The following is a 12,254-nucleotide window of genomic DNA, read 5'->3' as shown; positions in this document are numbered from 1 at the left end:
CCACATACCTCACCTAACCCGCACTCCTAATTACACCCAGCCGCCCATCAGCCCTCATCTGGCGCGCCCGGAACCACCCGCGCTAAGCAACGAAGCATCTGTTCGTATCTTCGTTCCGTACGCCCCTTCGGCTACAACGAAACCGAGAGAGGTCAAAGGTCAAATCGCTATACAAAGATCACAACATTCGCTCGATTGATTGGTGATCAATAGCGAATACCAATCTCCATCGATGATTGACGATCTAAATAACAGAAAGGGGGGGGGGGGGGTGAGCGAATGCCATCATCATTAAGGGGCGAAGGCGGCGCCGACGAAGGAGGGGAAACAAAGGAGGAGGCGGAGGGCGGAATGCGAAATGGGGGAAGGGAGGGAGGAGAGGGGAGGGGTTGTGAGGGATAGAGGGGGAGGGGAGAGAGGAGGGGAGAGGGGAGGGAAGGGGGAAGGGGGCTGGGGGGAGGAGGGTGGTGTGAGTGGGAAGAGGGAAGGAGGGTGGAATGCGAAATGAGGGAGGGGAAGGGGAGAGGGGAGGGGGAGGGGGTGAGTGGGAAGGGAGAGGAGAAGGGAAGAGGGAAGGGGGAGGGGTGAGTGGGAAGGGAAGGGAGGAGGGAGGTGGTGAAGGGGAAGGAGGAGGGAAGAGGGAAGGGAGGGAAATGAGGAAGGGGTGGAGGGAGAAAGGATGGGGAGGGAGAAGGGTAGGGGGACGTAGGGAAGATGAGAAAAGGGGGGGAAGGGAAGGAGTGAAATAGCATGACAGACAGAGAGAGAGAGAGAGAGAGAGAGAGAGAGAGAGAGAGAGAGAGAGAGAGAGAGAGAGAGAGAGAGAGAGAGAGAGAGAGAGAGAGAGAGACAGAGAGACAGAGAGAGAAAGGAAGAGAGGGAGAAACACAAACAGCGTTGAATGGGGCAGTACAAGGACGAAAGAGAGATTAGGGGTCAGTGCCCAGCTCCCCCCCCCCCCGCTGCTCCCTGTGCCAATCATCAATGTGGCATCGAGAAGTCGGGGGAGGGGGGAGGGGGGGGTAAGACGCAGGTATACGCTCAAGGAATCTCATTCAAATACTGGTTATATAAACATATCAAAAATAAATCTCTCACAAGTATAACACACACACACACACACATTTATAAATATATGTGGATGTATATATGTATACTCACAAAATCGCATGGACACTTATTACAACAATACGATACGCAAATAAACCCACACACATACCCACCCACTCCCACCCACACCCGCAAACACACACGCCAAAACCACCCACCCACACCCGAGACATATAGACACAGACAAACCCAACCCCCCCTCTCACCCCCTAGACACACACAGACACACACACACACACACACACACACGCAGCTCCGTGACTCACATCCCCCGACAGTGTTTGGTGAGCACGCAAAGGCTTATCAGTGACTCATTGACCAAGTTATCAGTTAATCATTCAGTCCCACGGGTTGAGACAACACGGCTCAGAGGGCGGGATAATAAACCCAGGGAAGGGGAAGGATGAGATGAGATGAGAGAAATCGAGAGGGGAAAAGAGGGAGAGAGAGAGAGAGGGTGGTGGGAGGGGAGGGGGTAGGGACAGAGAGAGAGAGAGAGGGAGGTGGGAGGGGAGGGGGTAGGGAGAAAGGGAGGTGGGAGGGGAGAAGGGGGAGGGAGAGAAATGGTGGTGGTGGTGGGAGGGGAGGGGGAGAGAGGGAGAGGGAGGATGGGGAGGGAGGGAGGTGGGAGGGGAGGGAGAAAGATAAAGATAAAGAGAAAGAGAAAGAGAAAGAGGAGAGAGAGAGAGAGAGAGAGAGAGAGAGAGAGAGAGAGAGAGAGAGAGAGAGAGAGAGAGAGAGAGAGAGAGAGAGAGAGAGAGAGAGACAGACAGAGAGACAGAGAGAGAGAGAGAGAGAAAGAGAAAGAAAGAGAAAGAGAGAGAGAAAGAAAGAGAAAGAAAAAGAAATAGAGAGAGAGACATAAAAGAGAAAGAGAAAAAGAGAGAGAAACATAAAAGAGAAAGAGGAAAAAGGAAAACGAACGCCCTCTGCAGACTTCTCTCTCTCTCTCCACCCTCGCCCCCGCATAAACACGCACACACGTTCTCGCCCAAACTAGCGCGGATGCATTACCCAGGGTAAGTGGGCGGGGCGTAGGTGGGTGTATGGGAGTTTAAGAGTACATGTGTTAGTGTGTCCTCGTGTCCTCTGCTAAACGTGCGTCGACACAAGCGCATTGTTTGTGGACTCTCGCTTTCCTGTTCTTTCTCTGCCTCTTTTTTTTTCTGCGAATATCCGTTCATGCATATTCATGGAAATGTTATTTGTACGGACATGCTGGTGCACATGATTTCATAAATTGAGAAAACAAAGAGAAGTGAGAGGGTGAACAGGGGAGGGAGGAGGAGGAGGAGGAGGAGGAGGAGGAGGAGGAGGAGGAAGAAGAAGAAAAGAAGCAGAAGGAGAAAAAGAAGCAAAAGAAGAAGAAAAGAAGAAGCAGAAAAAGAAGAGGAGGAGGAGGAAATGGGGGTGGAGAAGGTGATGAAGGAGAGAGCAGTGGTGATGGGCAGAAAGGGAGGGCGCGTAGGAAGGGAGAAGGGAGGAGTGGAAGGAGGAGAAGGAGGTGGGAGGGGTGGGAGTGCGAGCGAGCGGAAGACCAGCAAATAGAGGGCGAACACTGATAACTCGTATCGTCTCGCCTCCGCCGTCATAACAACATTATGCCGCCCCAACGGCCCTCCGGTCACGCCTGCTACGAGCGCCTCTATTGCCAAAGGACGTTTCGTCAGCCTTGAGGAAATGCCGCCCTCGAAAGTCCTCTCGGCACTCGCGCGAGAAAGCAATCTTACCCAAGAATTAAGTGTTTTTCGTCCTTCTCTCCCCTTCGGCGCATGAACACTTTCTTTATGCTCCTCGCTCCCATCGTTTCTTGTCATTTTCTACCCTCCTCTTTCTCGGTAATGCGTAATAAAAAAAATCCCATATCGATTACACGCGATGATTGAACATTCTTGCTCAGAGGAAATGAACTCGCGCGGGGAAACCGAAGGACACCGGGAGAGAAAAAAACGACACCACTGCGTTTGAGTATTCTGTGGCTTCGGGAAAAATCCGAGACTCACTCACCTCAGCCCTCTGACCACGTGACGGAGTTTCGGGTCGCCGTTGTAGAAGTGGGGGAAGGAGAAGCCCACCGAAGCCCCGAAGTAGCAGGGCTTCATGTCCAGCACGCCCTTCGGAGGACATCCCTGGGGGCCGCAGTAGCACGAGTTCTCGGGGTTGGCTCGCCCGTACGAGAAGATGTCCTCCGGCGGCACGAAGCGGTAGGCCTCGAGGGCGCCGCTCTGGACGGTGCTGTTGTAAACCAGGGGGATCGAGCGGCACAGCTGCCCGTTGAATATGTAAAGGGTATCGTTAACGGACAGGCCTGGAGCGAAGCCATTGGCGTCCGTCCCGCGGATTATGTTGCAGACGTCGTCGAACCAGAAATCGAGACGCTCATGGTTGTTCCACGCCATTATCTTATTCATTTTGCTCGGGTCGCCCTCCCCGGTGTGCATCACGTAGGGCGGCTGCAGGGTGTCGTTGAGGCCCGTCAGGAGGCCGAAGAGCTGGTGCGGGTACGGCAGCTCCTGCAGCGTCCTCGCCCAGTCCAGCACCCGCGACTTGTGCCCCCACAGCAGTTCCCCGACGGTGAGCTGCCTGAGCGTCCTGAACCCGTGGATCTTCTTGATGATCTTGAGGATCGTCTTGGCGGCCCCCTCGCTCTTCACCATGTCGGCGGCGTTGACGAAGGGAATGTTGACCGTGAAGACAACGTCATCTTCCGACCCGACGGACAGTTCCGGCTCGAAGAAGTAGAGCGGCCTGCCCTGATAGCGCACGGTTCCGTCCGCTTGGTAGACCACATTTTCTTTTACTTCCTTCATGGTGTAAACATAAGGGCCGATTTCCTGCACCCTCGGCCGATCGCCGGCCATGAACTGCTTCGGGTTGGTCAGGTTGAACACTCGGACGCTGTACAGGACCCTGATTTCCGACTTCCTCCACACGCCGTCCTTCTGAGAGCCTTCCTTCATGACCAGCGCGCCCACCACGGCGCTGTGCACGGCGTTATCCCACCACGCCCACAGAGCCAGCAAGGTCAGCAGACTCAACATCATCATTATCAGCAGACAGCGCCAGCGACAGCAGCAGCAGCAGCTTCTCCTGTTCTTCCTGCTGGGTGCTGCTGTGCCCATCAGGTCGCTCGCCTCGCCGAACGCGTGCTCCACGTCGCGCTCGTCGTCGCTCTGGCAGACGCAGCACCTGACCCTCTTGGTTCGAACTCGAGCCACCAGCTCCTCCTCCGGCAGATACTCTTCCTCTTCCTCTTCTTCCTCCTCCTCTTCGTCTTCTGTGGTCTCCTCCTCTTCCGGATAAATCGGTTGGTTTCGGTGACGTTCCATCCTGTTTGTTCGTGCTAGGCCTACTTAAAAATCAGAAACTCTCACTGACAGCTAACACATTTGTCACGACTCAGCTCACACCGAACACATCGCCCCATCAGCGCCTGCCCCCACGTCAGGCCGAAACGCCAAAACACGTTCCTGTTCCACCGGACCACGAGGCGCCTCGCGTCACACCGTCAGCCCTACCGCCGCCACGTGTAACCCGACCTCCTCCCGCCACGAGGAACAAAGCCACACTGACACAAACACGGAAAACTATCCAGCCGGTGTTTGTTGTGGAAATGAGACTGATAAATGGAAGCTGGGCGAGCGAGTTCCGGTGACGAGGGCGCGAGGGAACCGCCACGTGCACACCTGTCCGCCGCGGGGGATTTGGACGCACTGACACAATCACACTATAATGACCAACAGGTAAGTCTCTCTCGGCTTATCGTCCCACGGTGTAGATAGCGGAGATACGTGAAAACCCCGATAATGTACACAACACTCGGTGCTAGTGGCGGCACACCTGGCGACTGGTGTGTTATATACACAGGCAGCCTTCATACCTGTTGCTTATTGTCATTTATCCTCCACGGAAACGAATAACTCATACCTACGAGAACCTCCAAGGGCTCTGATTCATCACCGTCAATGATTTATCCACCTTGTTGACTTTTATTAAGAAAAATATTCTGATAAGACGGATCACGCTAATACCTCAACACGTATCACGTTTATTAAATCGAGAAAAACGATTATCTTACAACTAGCAACAATACAGATCATAAACGATATATCTAAGTCTCAGTATCTTAAAAAGCAGAAGGTATAAGTAAGGCGTAAAGCTATTTGAAGGACAGGACACCGCAAGACAGCCAGGCTAACCTTAGGCGAGCGGAACAGAAAGTTATTCCCCAAAATTAAATATAACATTGGGAGCGATCTGCGTGTGTGGTTTCCTATGCTCTCTCTCTCTCTCTCTCTCTCTCTCTCTCTCTCTCTCTCTCTCTCTCTCTCTCTCTCTCTCTCTCTCTCTCTCTCTCTCTCTCTCTCTGTGTGTGTGTGTGTGTGTGTGTGTGTGTGTGTGTGTGTGTGTGTGTGTGTGTGTGTGTGTGTGTGTGTGTGTGTGTGTGTGTGCGCACACACACACACACACACACACACACACACACACACACACACACACACACACACACACACACACACACACATATGTACATATATATATATATATATATATATATATATATATATATATATATACATATATATGCATACATACATATATTACTAAAGATTTACGCAGAAAAAAAACATCCATCTGTCTCCCTCTCCTCTCCTCCTTCTCTCTCTCCCTCCCCCTCCTCCTCCGCCAGTCGGAAACCCGCGCCTGTTATCTGAGTATCGGCTTGTTCCTCCCGGCCAAACATTTACCCGCACAATTGAAGGCCTTATGACATTGTTGACTGAAGCTTTTAACAAGATCATATCAGCAACAAAACCTAACTCATACCCGGCGCACTTGGGTCAACACTGGGCACGTGGGGATACCCTCCTTCCTCCTCCTCCTCCTATCCCCCTCCTCCTCTCTCTCCCCTCCTCCTCCTCCTCTTCCCCCTCACTGTCTCTCTCTCTTTCCCTTACCATACCCCCTTCCTCCCCCTCTCTCTCCCCTACCATACCCCCTTCCATCCTCCCTCCCTCTCTTCCCTCCTATCCTTCCCCTTTCCTCCCTCCCCACCCCCTTCCTCCCTCCTTCTACCCCCTCGTTCACTCTTTTCCCCCTCCCTCCACCGCCTCCCTCTTCATTTTCTCAACCCTCTCCCCCTGCTATCCTCCTACCCTCCTTCTCCCACTCCCCCCCCCCTTCCACCCCCAATTCCTCATGCACAAACACTCGTAAACTCGTAAATTTTACCCCCCCCTCCCCCATGTTCCCTCTCCCCCGCCCCTCCACCATCCCCAAGGCCGTCTCGCCCGGGGAATTGGCGTGACTTGAAGACTTCTGTGAACTGTTTGAGAATGATTCGAAATTGGGGCATTCTGTGGGCTTGGAAAATTGGGGTTTTGTATTTTTCTTTTTTTTACTGGGGCATTTTTTTTATTATCATTCTTTTTACTGGGGCATTCTGTCAGCATAAGGAACTGGGATGCTGTGAATGCTTTCCAAATTTGGGAATTACGTGAGCTTAAGCAATCGGGATGCTCTGTATGTTTTAAGAAATTGGGACATTCCAAAAGCTTAATAAATTGGGACATTCCAAAAGCTTAATAAATTGGGACATTCTATAAGCTTAATAAATTGGGACATTCAACAAGCTTAATAAACTGGGACATTCAACAAATTTAAGAAATAGGAACATTCTATAACCTTAAAAAGAAATTAGGACTTTTTCTTTGTTTAAGAAAGCTCGACTATCAGATAGCTTTAGAAATTGGTAGAGTGTATAAACCTCATAAACTGGAGCATTTTGCAATCTCGGTTTATAGACCTCCCGAAAGTTACCTTGGCGGCTAAAGGTTGCATGGATATTGGCAATTTTTTAAAGTCTTCGATGGCGACCGCATGTCATCAGTAATCAAGAACTTAAACCCGCAAGCTGCAACATATCTACACTTTTAGAGTAAATAAGTATGCCCGTGATTTATGTGGCTTTGCTGATGATTTCTTTTGTTGTATTTATGTTTTTTAGTAATCGTAGAAATTATGTTTATAATTAATACGGTGTATTCGCTATCCCTGTTAACGTCTCCTTTGCCAAACTTCGTCTTCCTCTTTCTCCCCTCATTCTCTTCTTAACTAATCTTCCTAATCCCCCATCTACTCCCTTCTTTCTTCCTATTCTTATATTACAATTATTATCATCCTCATTTTATTATTCTCCTCTTCGTCTTCCTTCTTTGTTCTTCCGCTCCCCCTCCTCTTTATCTGCTTCCTCCTCCCCCTCCTCCTCTTCCTCTTCCTTTTCCCACGATGAACCTCCACTTCCTCCTCTCCCTCCTCCTTTCCCCCCCCCCTTTTCCTCCTGCTCCTCTTCCTCTTTCCATAATCCACCTCCACTTCCTCTTCCCACAATCCACCTCCACATCCTCCTCCCCCTTCTTCCCTCTGCCTCCTCCTCCTCCTCCTTCTTCCCTCTGCCTCCTCCTCTCGGCCTCCTGAAGGTGCCTCAGTGCCTCTCCTCAAGGGCTTTGACGTGACCCCAAGACACCGGCTCTTGCGCTTTCCTAACCCAGCTCCGGGCAAGACGTTGCTTCACTCCTCTGCGGATCCTCTTACTTACCTCTTACTTACACGTCATTAGAAAGAAGAAAAAAAAGGAAGAAAGTAAGATAAAAAGGTGGGAAAAGTGGATAGATATAATAAGAAAAAAAGGTAAAAGAAAGAGAAAACAGTAAAAGAAAAGAGAAAAGGGAAAAAGTAAAACAAAAAGAAAAGAAAAGGAAAAAGAGACTAAGAACAAGAAAAAATGAGAAAAAAAAACTAAAATCTTGTGGGTTTTCTGAGATAAAACCTGCAACTTTTTTCTTTCTTTTCATCTTCTCACTTTCATATTTTGGCGTCGCATCTGACTCAACCGCAGTTACGTCCTCCGTTATCAAACACAGGTCACGGATATCAACTTGAAATCTTATCGGGTGACAACAGGTGCTGAGAACCGGACAGGGGCGATTTACAGCAAGCCACTTATTAGGCTTCTATCACCTGTCCCTCTCCGTCTTCTGAAGGACCTCTCCTTTGCGATGGTAAACGATGTGCGGTTATTTCTTACGTAATTGGTTTTCCCACTTGTTGTTTACTCTGATTTTTTCCTTTTTTTCGGTATGACATTATTGAAGAACTCATTATCTCTCCGCGCCCTCAATTGAGACGATTGGAACCCTACACCCACCGCTTTAAACGTCTGGAGAAACTCTGGTCATGGGATTAAAAGACGTTTTTTTGCGACACACTTGGAACCCACACCCACCGTCTACACTCTAGACGTTTGGAGAAATTGTGGTCATGAGATTAAAAGACGTTTTTGCGACACACTTGACGGTTCTCAGCCTGTCAGTCCGTCGGCCCGTCACCGATTTTCTGACAAGGGACCTACATGTGTGTATAGTGCTATGTCCGGCCAACTGTGGTTTTAACGTCATGGGTGAACAGGCTCGGGTTCATGTGAATTACTTTCTTTGTTTATATATTTATGATATTTTGTTTTCATTTGCCCAAAGTGTAGTATAATCTATATAACAAACTATTGCATAACAGTCTATTCTCTATAATATGTAACGCACGCTTCAATACGCTTTACAGGGGTTAATCACTTAATTCGTCTAATGATCGCAATCTAATCGATGGCGTATTACTTTCAGTGACGCTATAATGCCTCTTTAATGTCAAATGAAAAAAAGGAGCTTTAAACATGCCATTATCCACACGAAGACGTCCAGGCCCCGTTTCCCACGCCTTCCCAACGCCGAGAAAGGAGAGGATACGCCCGTAAGAAAAACCCACACGCACCGCTGCTCCGTCTGCGCTGCCTTGCCGTATTGACAACGAGCCGGCCATTCATCCGAGCCGAAGGGGGGCGAGAGCTGAAATGTCGCGCGAGGTAAAGACTCCCACTTATTCATATGCAAATTTCGCTCGAGGATCTACCCCTTGACAAGCTCGGAAACGGCTGCTGGTCGCTTTTCGGTTTTCTGCGTACAAGTCGAGTCTCGGTTACGCAAGGGAATTATGTCGACAACACTCTGGATTAAACCTACCTTCTCCTTCCACGCGCCCCCCTTTTCCTTTCCCTTGGCCCCTCCCCCTACATCCACCCCCACCCGCCATACGTCCATTAACCACCCTGACAGAGTGTGGGGACCCCGCCGACTCGCCCCCCCTACACCTGCGTCCTCGGGGAAAGTGGCCGCAGCGCCTGACCACCGCCATCCTCCGCCTCCCGCGCCGTCCGTCCGAACCGAGGACCTGCCTGACCACCTCGCCCTCCCCTTCAGCCTCTTCCATCATCCGCCACTTGAACCTGGGGTCGCCCTCGCCATGAATGGATCGCCCAGGCCGCCCCTTACCTCCCGCGCCCCTTGAAACGCGACTTCCGATGTCTCGCCGCGCCGATAACCCCTTAAGATCACGGTAAGGGGGGAGGTCAGCGAATGAGGACCCGGGATTAAGTGCACGGGCGGGTTATTGGGCGGCACCTTCGCTCCCACGGAAAGGGGCGAGGGCGGAGGTGCAACTCGGCGGGCGGTCGACCTACCCCTGGGACGGGATTTTCAGGTATGGCCGGAACGCTTGCTTGGTTGACTGTGCTCTGGCGACGCGGTTGAATTTGCAATTGTGCATTATGGGTATTTATTTATTTTTTTATAATCGTTTATCATAATTGCGGAATATCTGGATTTGTTTTGTTTTGTTTTCACGTAAAAGAAAGTATTACTGTGATGAAAATAACCCATGATCGAATAAGACATGTGAATTTCCCAGACTCGTGACAAAGACAGTAAGACCAGTAAACCAGCTTTCCGGTTTACATCTAAACACACCCTGGGTAAAAACTACTGATTATATTACTAATAACAGGCGTACCAGCATAACCGCTGTCCTTACCTGAGCCCACGGACGATGTGCCTCAGCTTGGGGTCCGCCTTGTAGAAGTGCGGGAAGGAGAAGCCGACGGAGGCGCCCCAGTAGCACGGCTTCATGTCCAGGATGCCTGCGGGCGGGCATCCGCCGCCGCTGCAGTAGCAGTTGTTGTGCGGGTTGGCCTTGCCGTAGGAGAAGACGTCGTCGGGCGGCACGAAGCGGAAGGCGGCGATGCCCGACTGGATGACGGTGTCGTTGTAGACGAGGGGGATCGCCCGGCACAGCTGCCCGTTGAAGATGTAGAGCGTGTCCTGCTTGCTGACTCCGGGCGCGAAGCCGTTGGCGTCGGTGCCGCGGATCTCGTTGCATCGCTCGCCGCTCCAGAAGTCGAGGCGCTCGCGGCCGTTCCACGCGATGATCTGGTTCATCTTGGCCGCGTCGCCCTTGCCCGTGTGCATCGTGTACGGCTCCTGCATGGAGTCGTTGAAGCCCACCAGCAGGCCGAACAGCTGGTGCGGGTACGGCAGCTCCTGCAGCGTCCGCGCCCAGTCGATCACGCGCGACTTGTAGCCCCACAGGAGCTCGCCCACCGTCAGCTTCCGCAGGGTCTCGAAGCCGTGGATCTTCTTGGCGATCTGGATGACCATGCGCAGGAAGCCCTGGTCCTTGACGGCGTCGGCGGCGTTGACGAAGGGGATGTTGACGGAGATGATGACGTCGTCCTCCGAGCCGGCGGACATGTCCCGCTGGAAGAAGTACAGCGGCCGCGTCCGGTACGTCACCGACCCGTTCTTGTGGAACTTGACCTCCTCCTTCGACTCCTTCAGGAGGTAGACGTAGGGCCCGCGCTCCTGCACCCGCGGCCGCCCTCCCGCCATGAACTGCTCGGGGTTCGTCAGGTTGAAGACGAACACCTTGTAGTAGACGGGCACGGGCGTGTCCACCCACGCCTCGTACTTCTGGCTGCCCTGCTTCAGCACCATTTGGTCGACGGCCACCGAGTGCACCACCCGGTCGTATCCCGCCAGCATGAAGATCACCGTGGCCGCGCACCACAGCGCCACCATCCACAGGCAGCAGCGGCACCTCGCATTTCGGTTGACTCTGTCCACCACCGTCTTCATGCGGTTGTTGCCGTAGTTGTCGAAGCTCTCCTCGGCCACCTCGCCCATCTTCGCGGCGTCGGTCCTGCGCGGGCGCTGAGATGCTTGTCGAGAGGAGGTCCTTCGGGAGACTTTCACACGCCGCGCCTTCACACGGTCTGGGGCATCCCCTGGGCGTCGCACATCACCCTCGAGGAGCCCGTTTCATGGCACGAGCGTCGGTGCTTAGCCTTCGACTCGTCACTTCGAGCTGTGAGGAGCTGACATTTCGAAACGGCGCAGGAATCCAGTCACGATTTGCTAATGGCACGATAAACAAAGACTCTTGAGTAATGATTAATTTTCTCACTATAATTTATAATATCAAGAGTGTCAAGTTGTCGATAAAAGTCCTTATTTAAATCAGGCCAGATGCTCACGTCATTAATTCTTTGTAAACACAATAAATCACGAGTCAATTCACTCAGCAATTAATCACGTGCCCGCCAGTTTCCAAAACAGAATCAACATCAATTCTCCACATGACAGACTCGTTCACTCCACAAGTCAAACAAGAACACTCTAATCACTGTCTAATGCACCCTTCAACTCATAAAAAAAGATGTTCATGTCACAAATCTCCAGCTGACAAACGCAGCATCATGGTGCTCAAACGGCGGATGGCAGGAGACGACTAACACCTTAGGAAAAATTGAGACCAGCGCTCAACCGCGATGCCGGAGGTTCCTTGGCCGGTTGTCGTACGCGCTGACTGATTCCTTATACGTTGAAATAAACGCTTTATTGTGTCCTATCGGTTTATGATGCTATCTTATTTATGGTACATGATGTCATATGTGTATAAAATCATCAGTAATCTTATCAATTAATTACGGATTATTGAAAAATGCGGATTTTTGTTTTTCGTACATCTGGCAGGAGTCATTTGACATGGGCCTGAAAGATCATCCTGAATTTAATTTCTTAAATTAGGATGGATTCCTTCGATATCACCAATACGATATCTTACTTTCAATCAAACAATATATTTCCTCCTAACACCTTTATTTATCCATCAAAAGAACGACAAACGAAAGCAGAGCATCGGTTTCTGGTGGGAAATAAAGTCAGCAAAAAATGGGAATAAGTAACTGCCCTCACCCAAGA

General features: G+C 51.2%; 1 protein-coding gene across 2 annotated transcripts in view; it reads right to left on the bottom strand.

The window, feature by feature from the left end:
• LOC113802127 (lysosome membrane protein 2) overlaps positions 1 to 11,783 on the bottom strand; it is a 70,982-nt gene extending 59,199 nt beyond the window's left edge. Inside the window, exon 1 of one of the 2 annotated variants that reach the window (XM_027352601.2) lies at positions 10,030 to 11,783. In XM_027352601.2, coding sequence (XP_027208402.1) covers positions 10,030 to 11,177 — 1,148 coding nt within the window. In that variant the 5' untranslated portion in view covers positions 11,178 to 11,783. Of the gene's footprint in view, positions 1 to 3,117; positions 4,589 to 10,029 lie in introns of those variants that run through there. The other variant, XM_070137251.1, reaches the window with a different exon arrangement.
• Between the last annotated feature and the right edge of the window lie 471 nt (positions 11,784 to 12,254).

The sequence above is a fragment of the Penaeus vannamei genome, chromosome 23 (genome assembly GCF_042767895.1).
Source record: "Penaeus vannamei isolate JL-2024 chromosome 23, ASM4276789v1, whole genome shotgun sequence".
NCBI lineage: Eukaryota > Metazoa > Arthropoda > Malacostraca > Decapoda > Penaeidae > Penaeus > Penaeus vannamei.
This window is presented reverse-complemented; position numbering and strand designations above follow the sequence as displayed.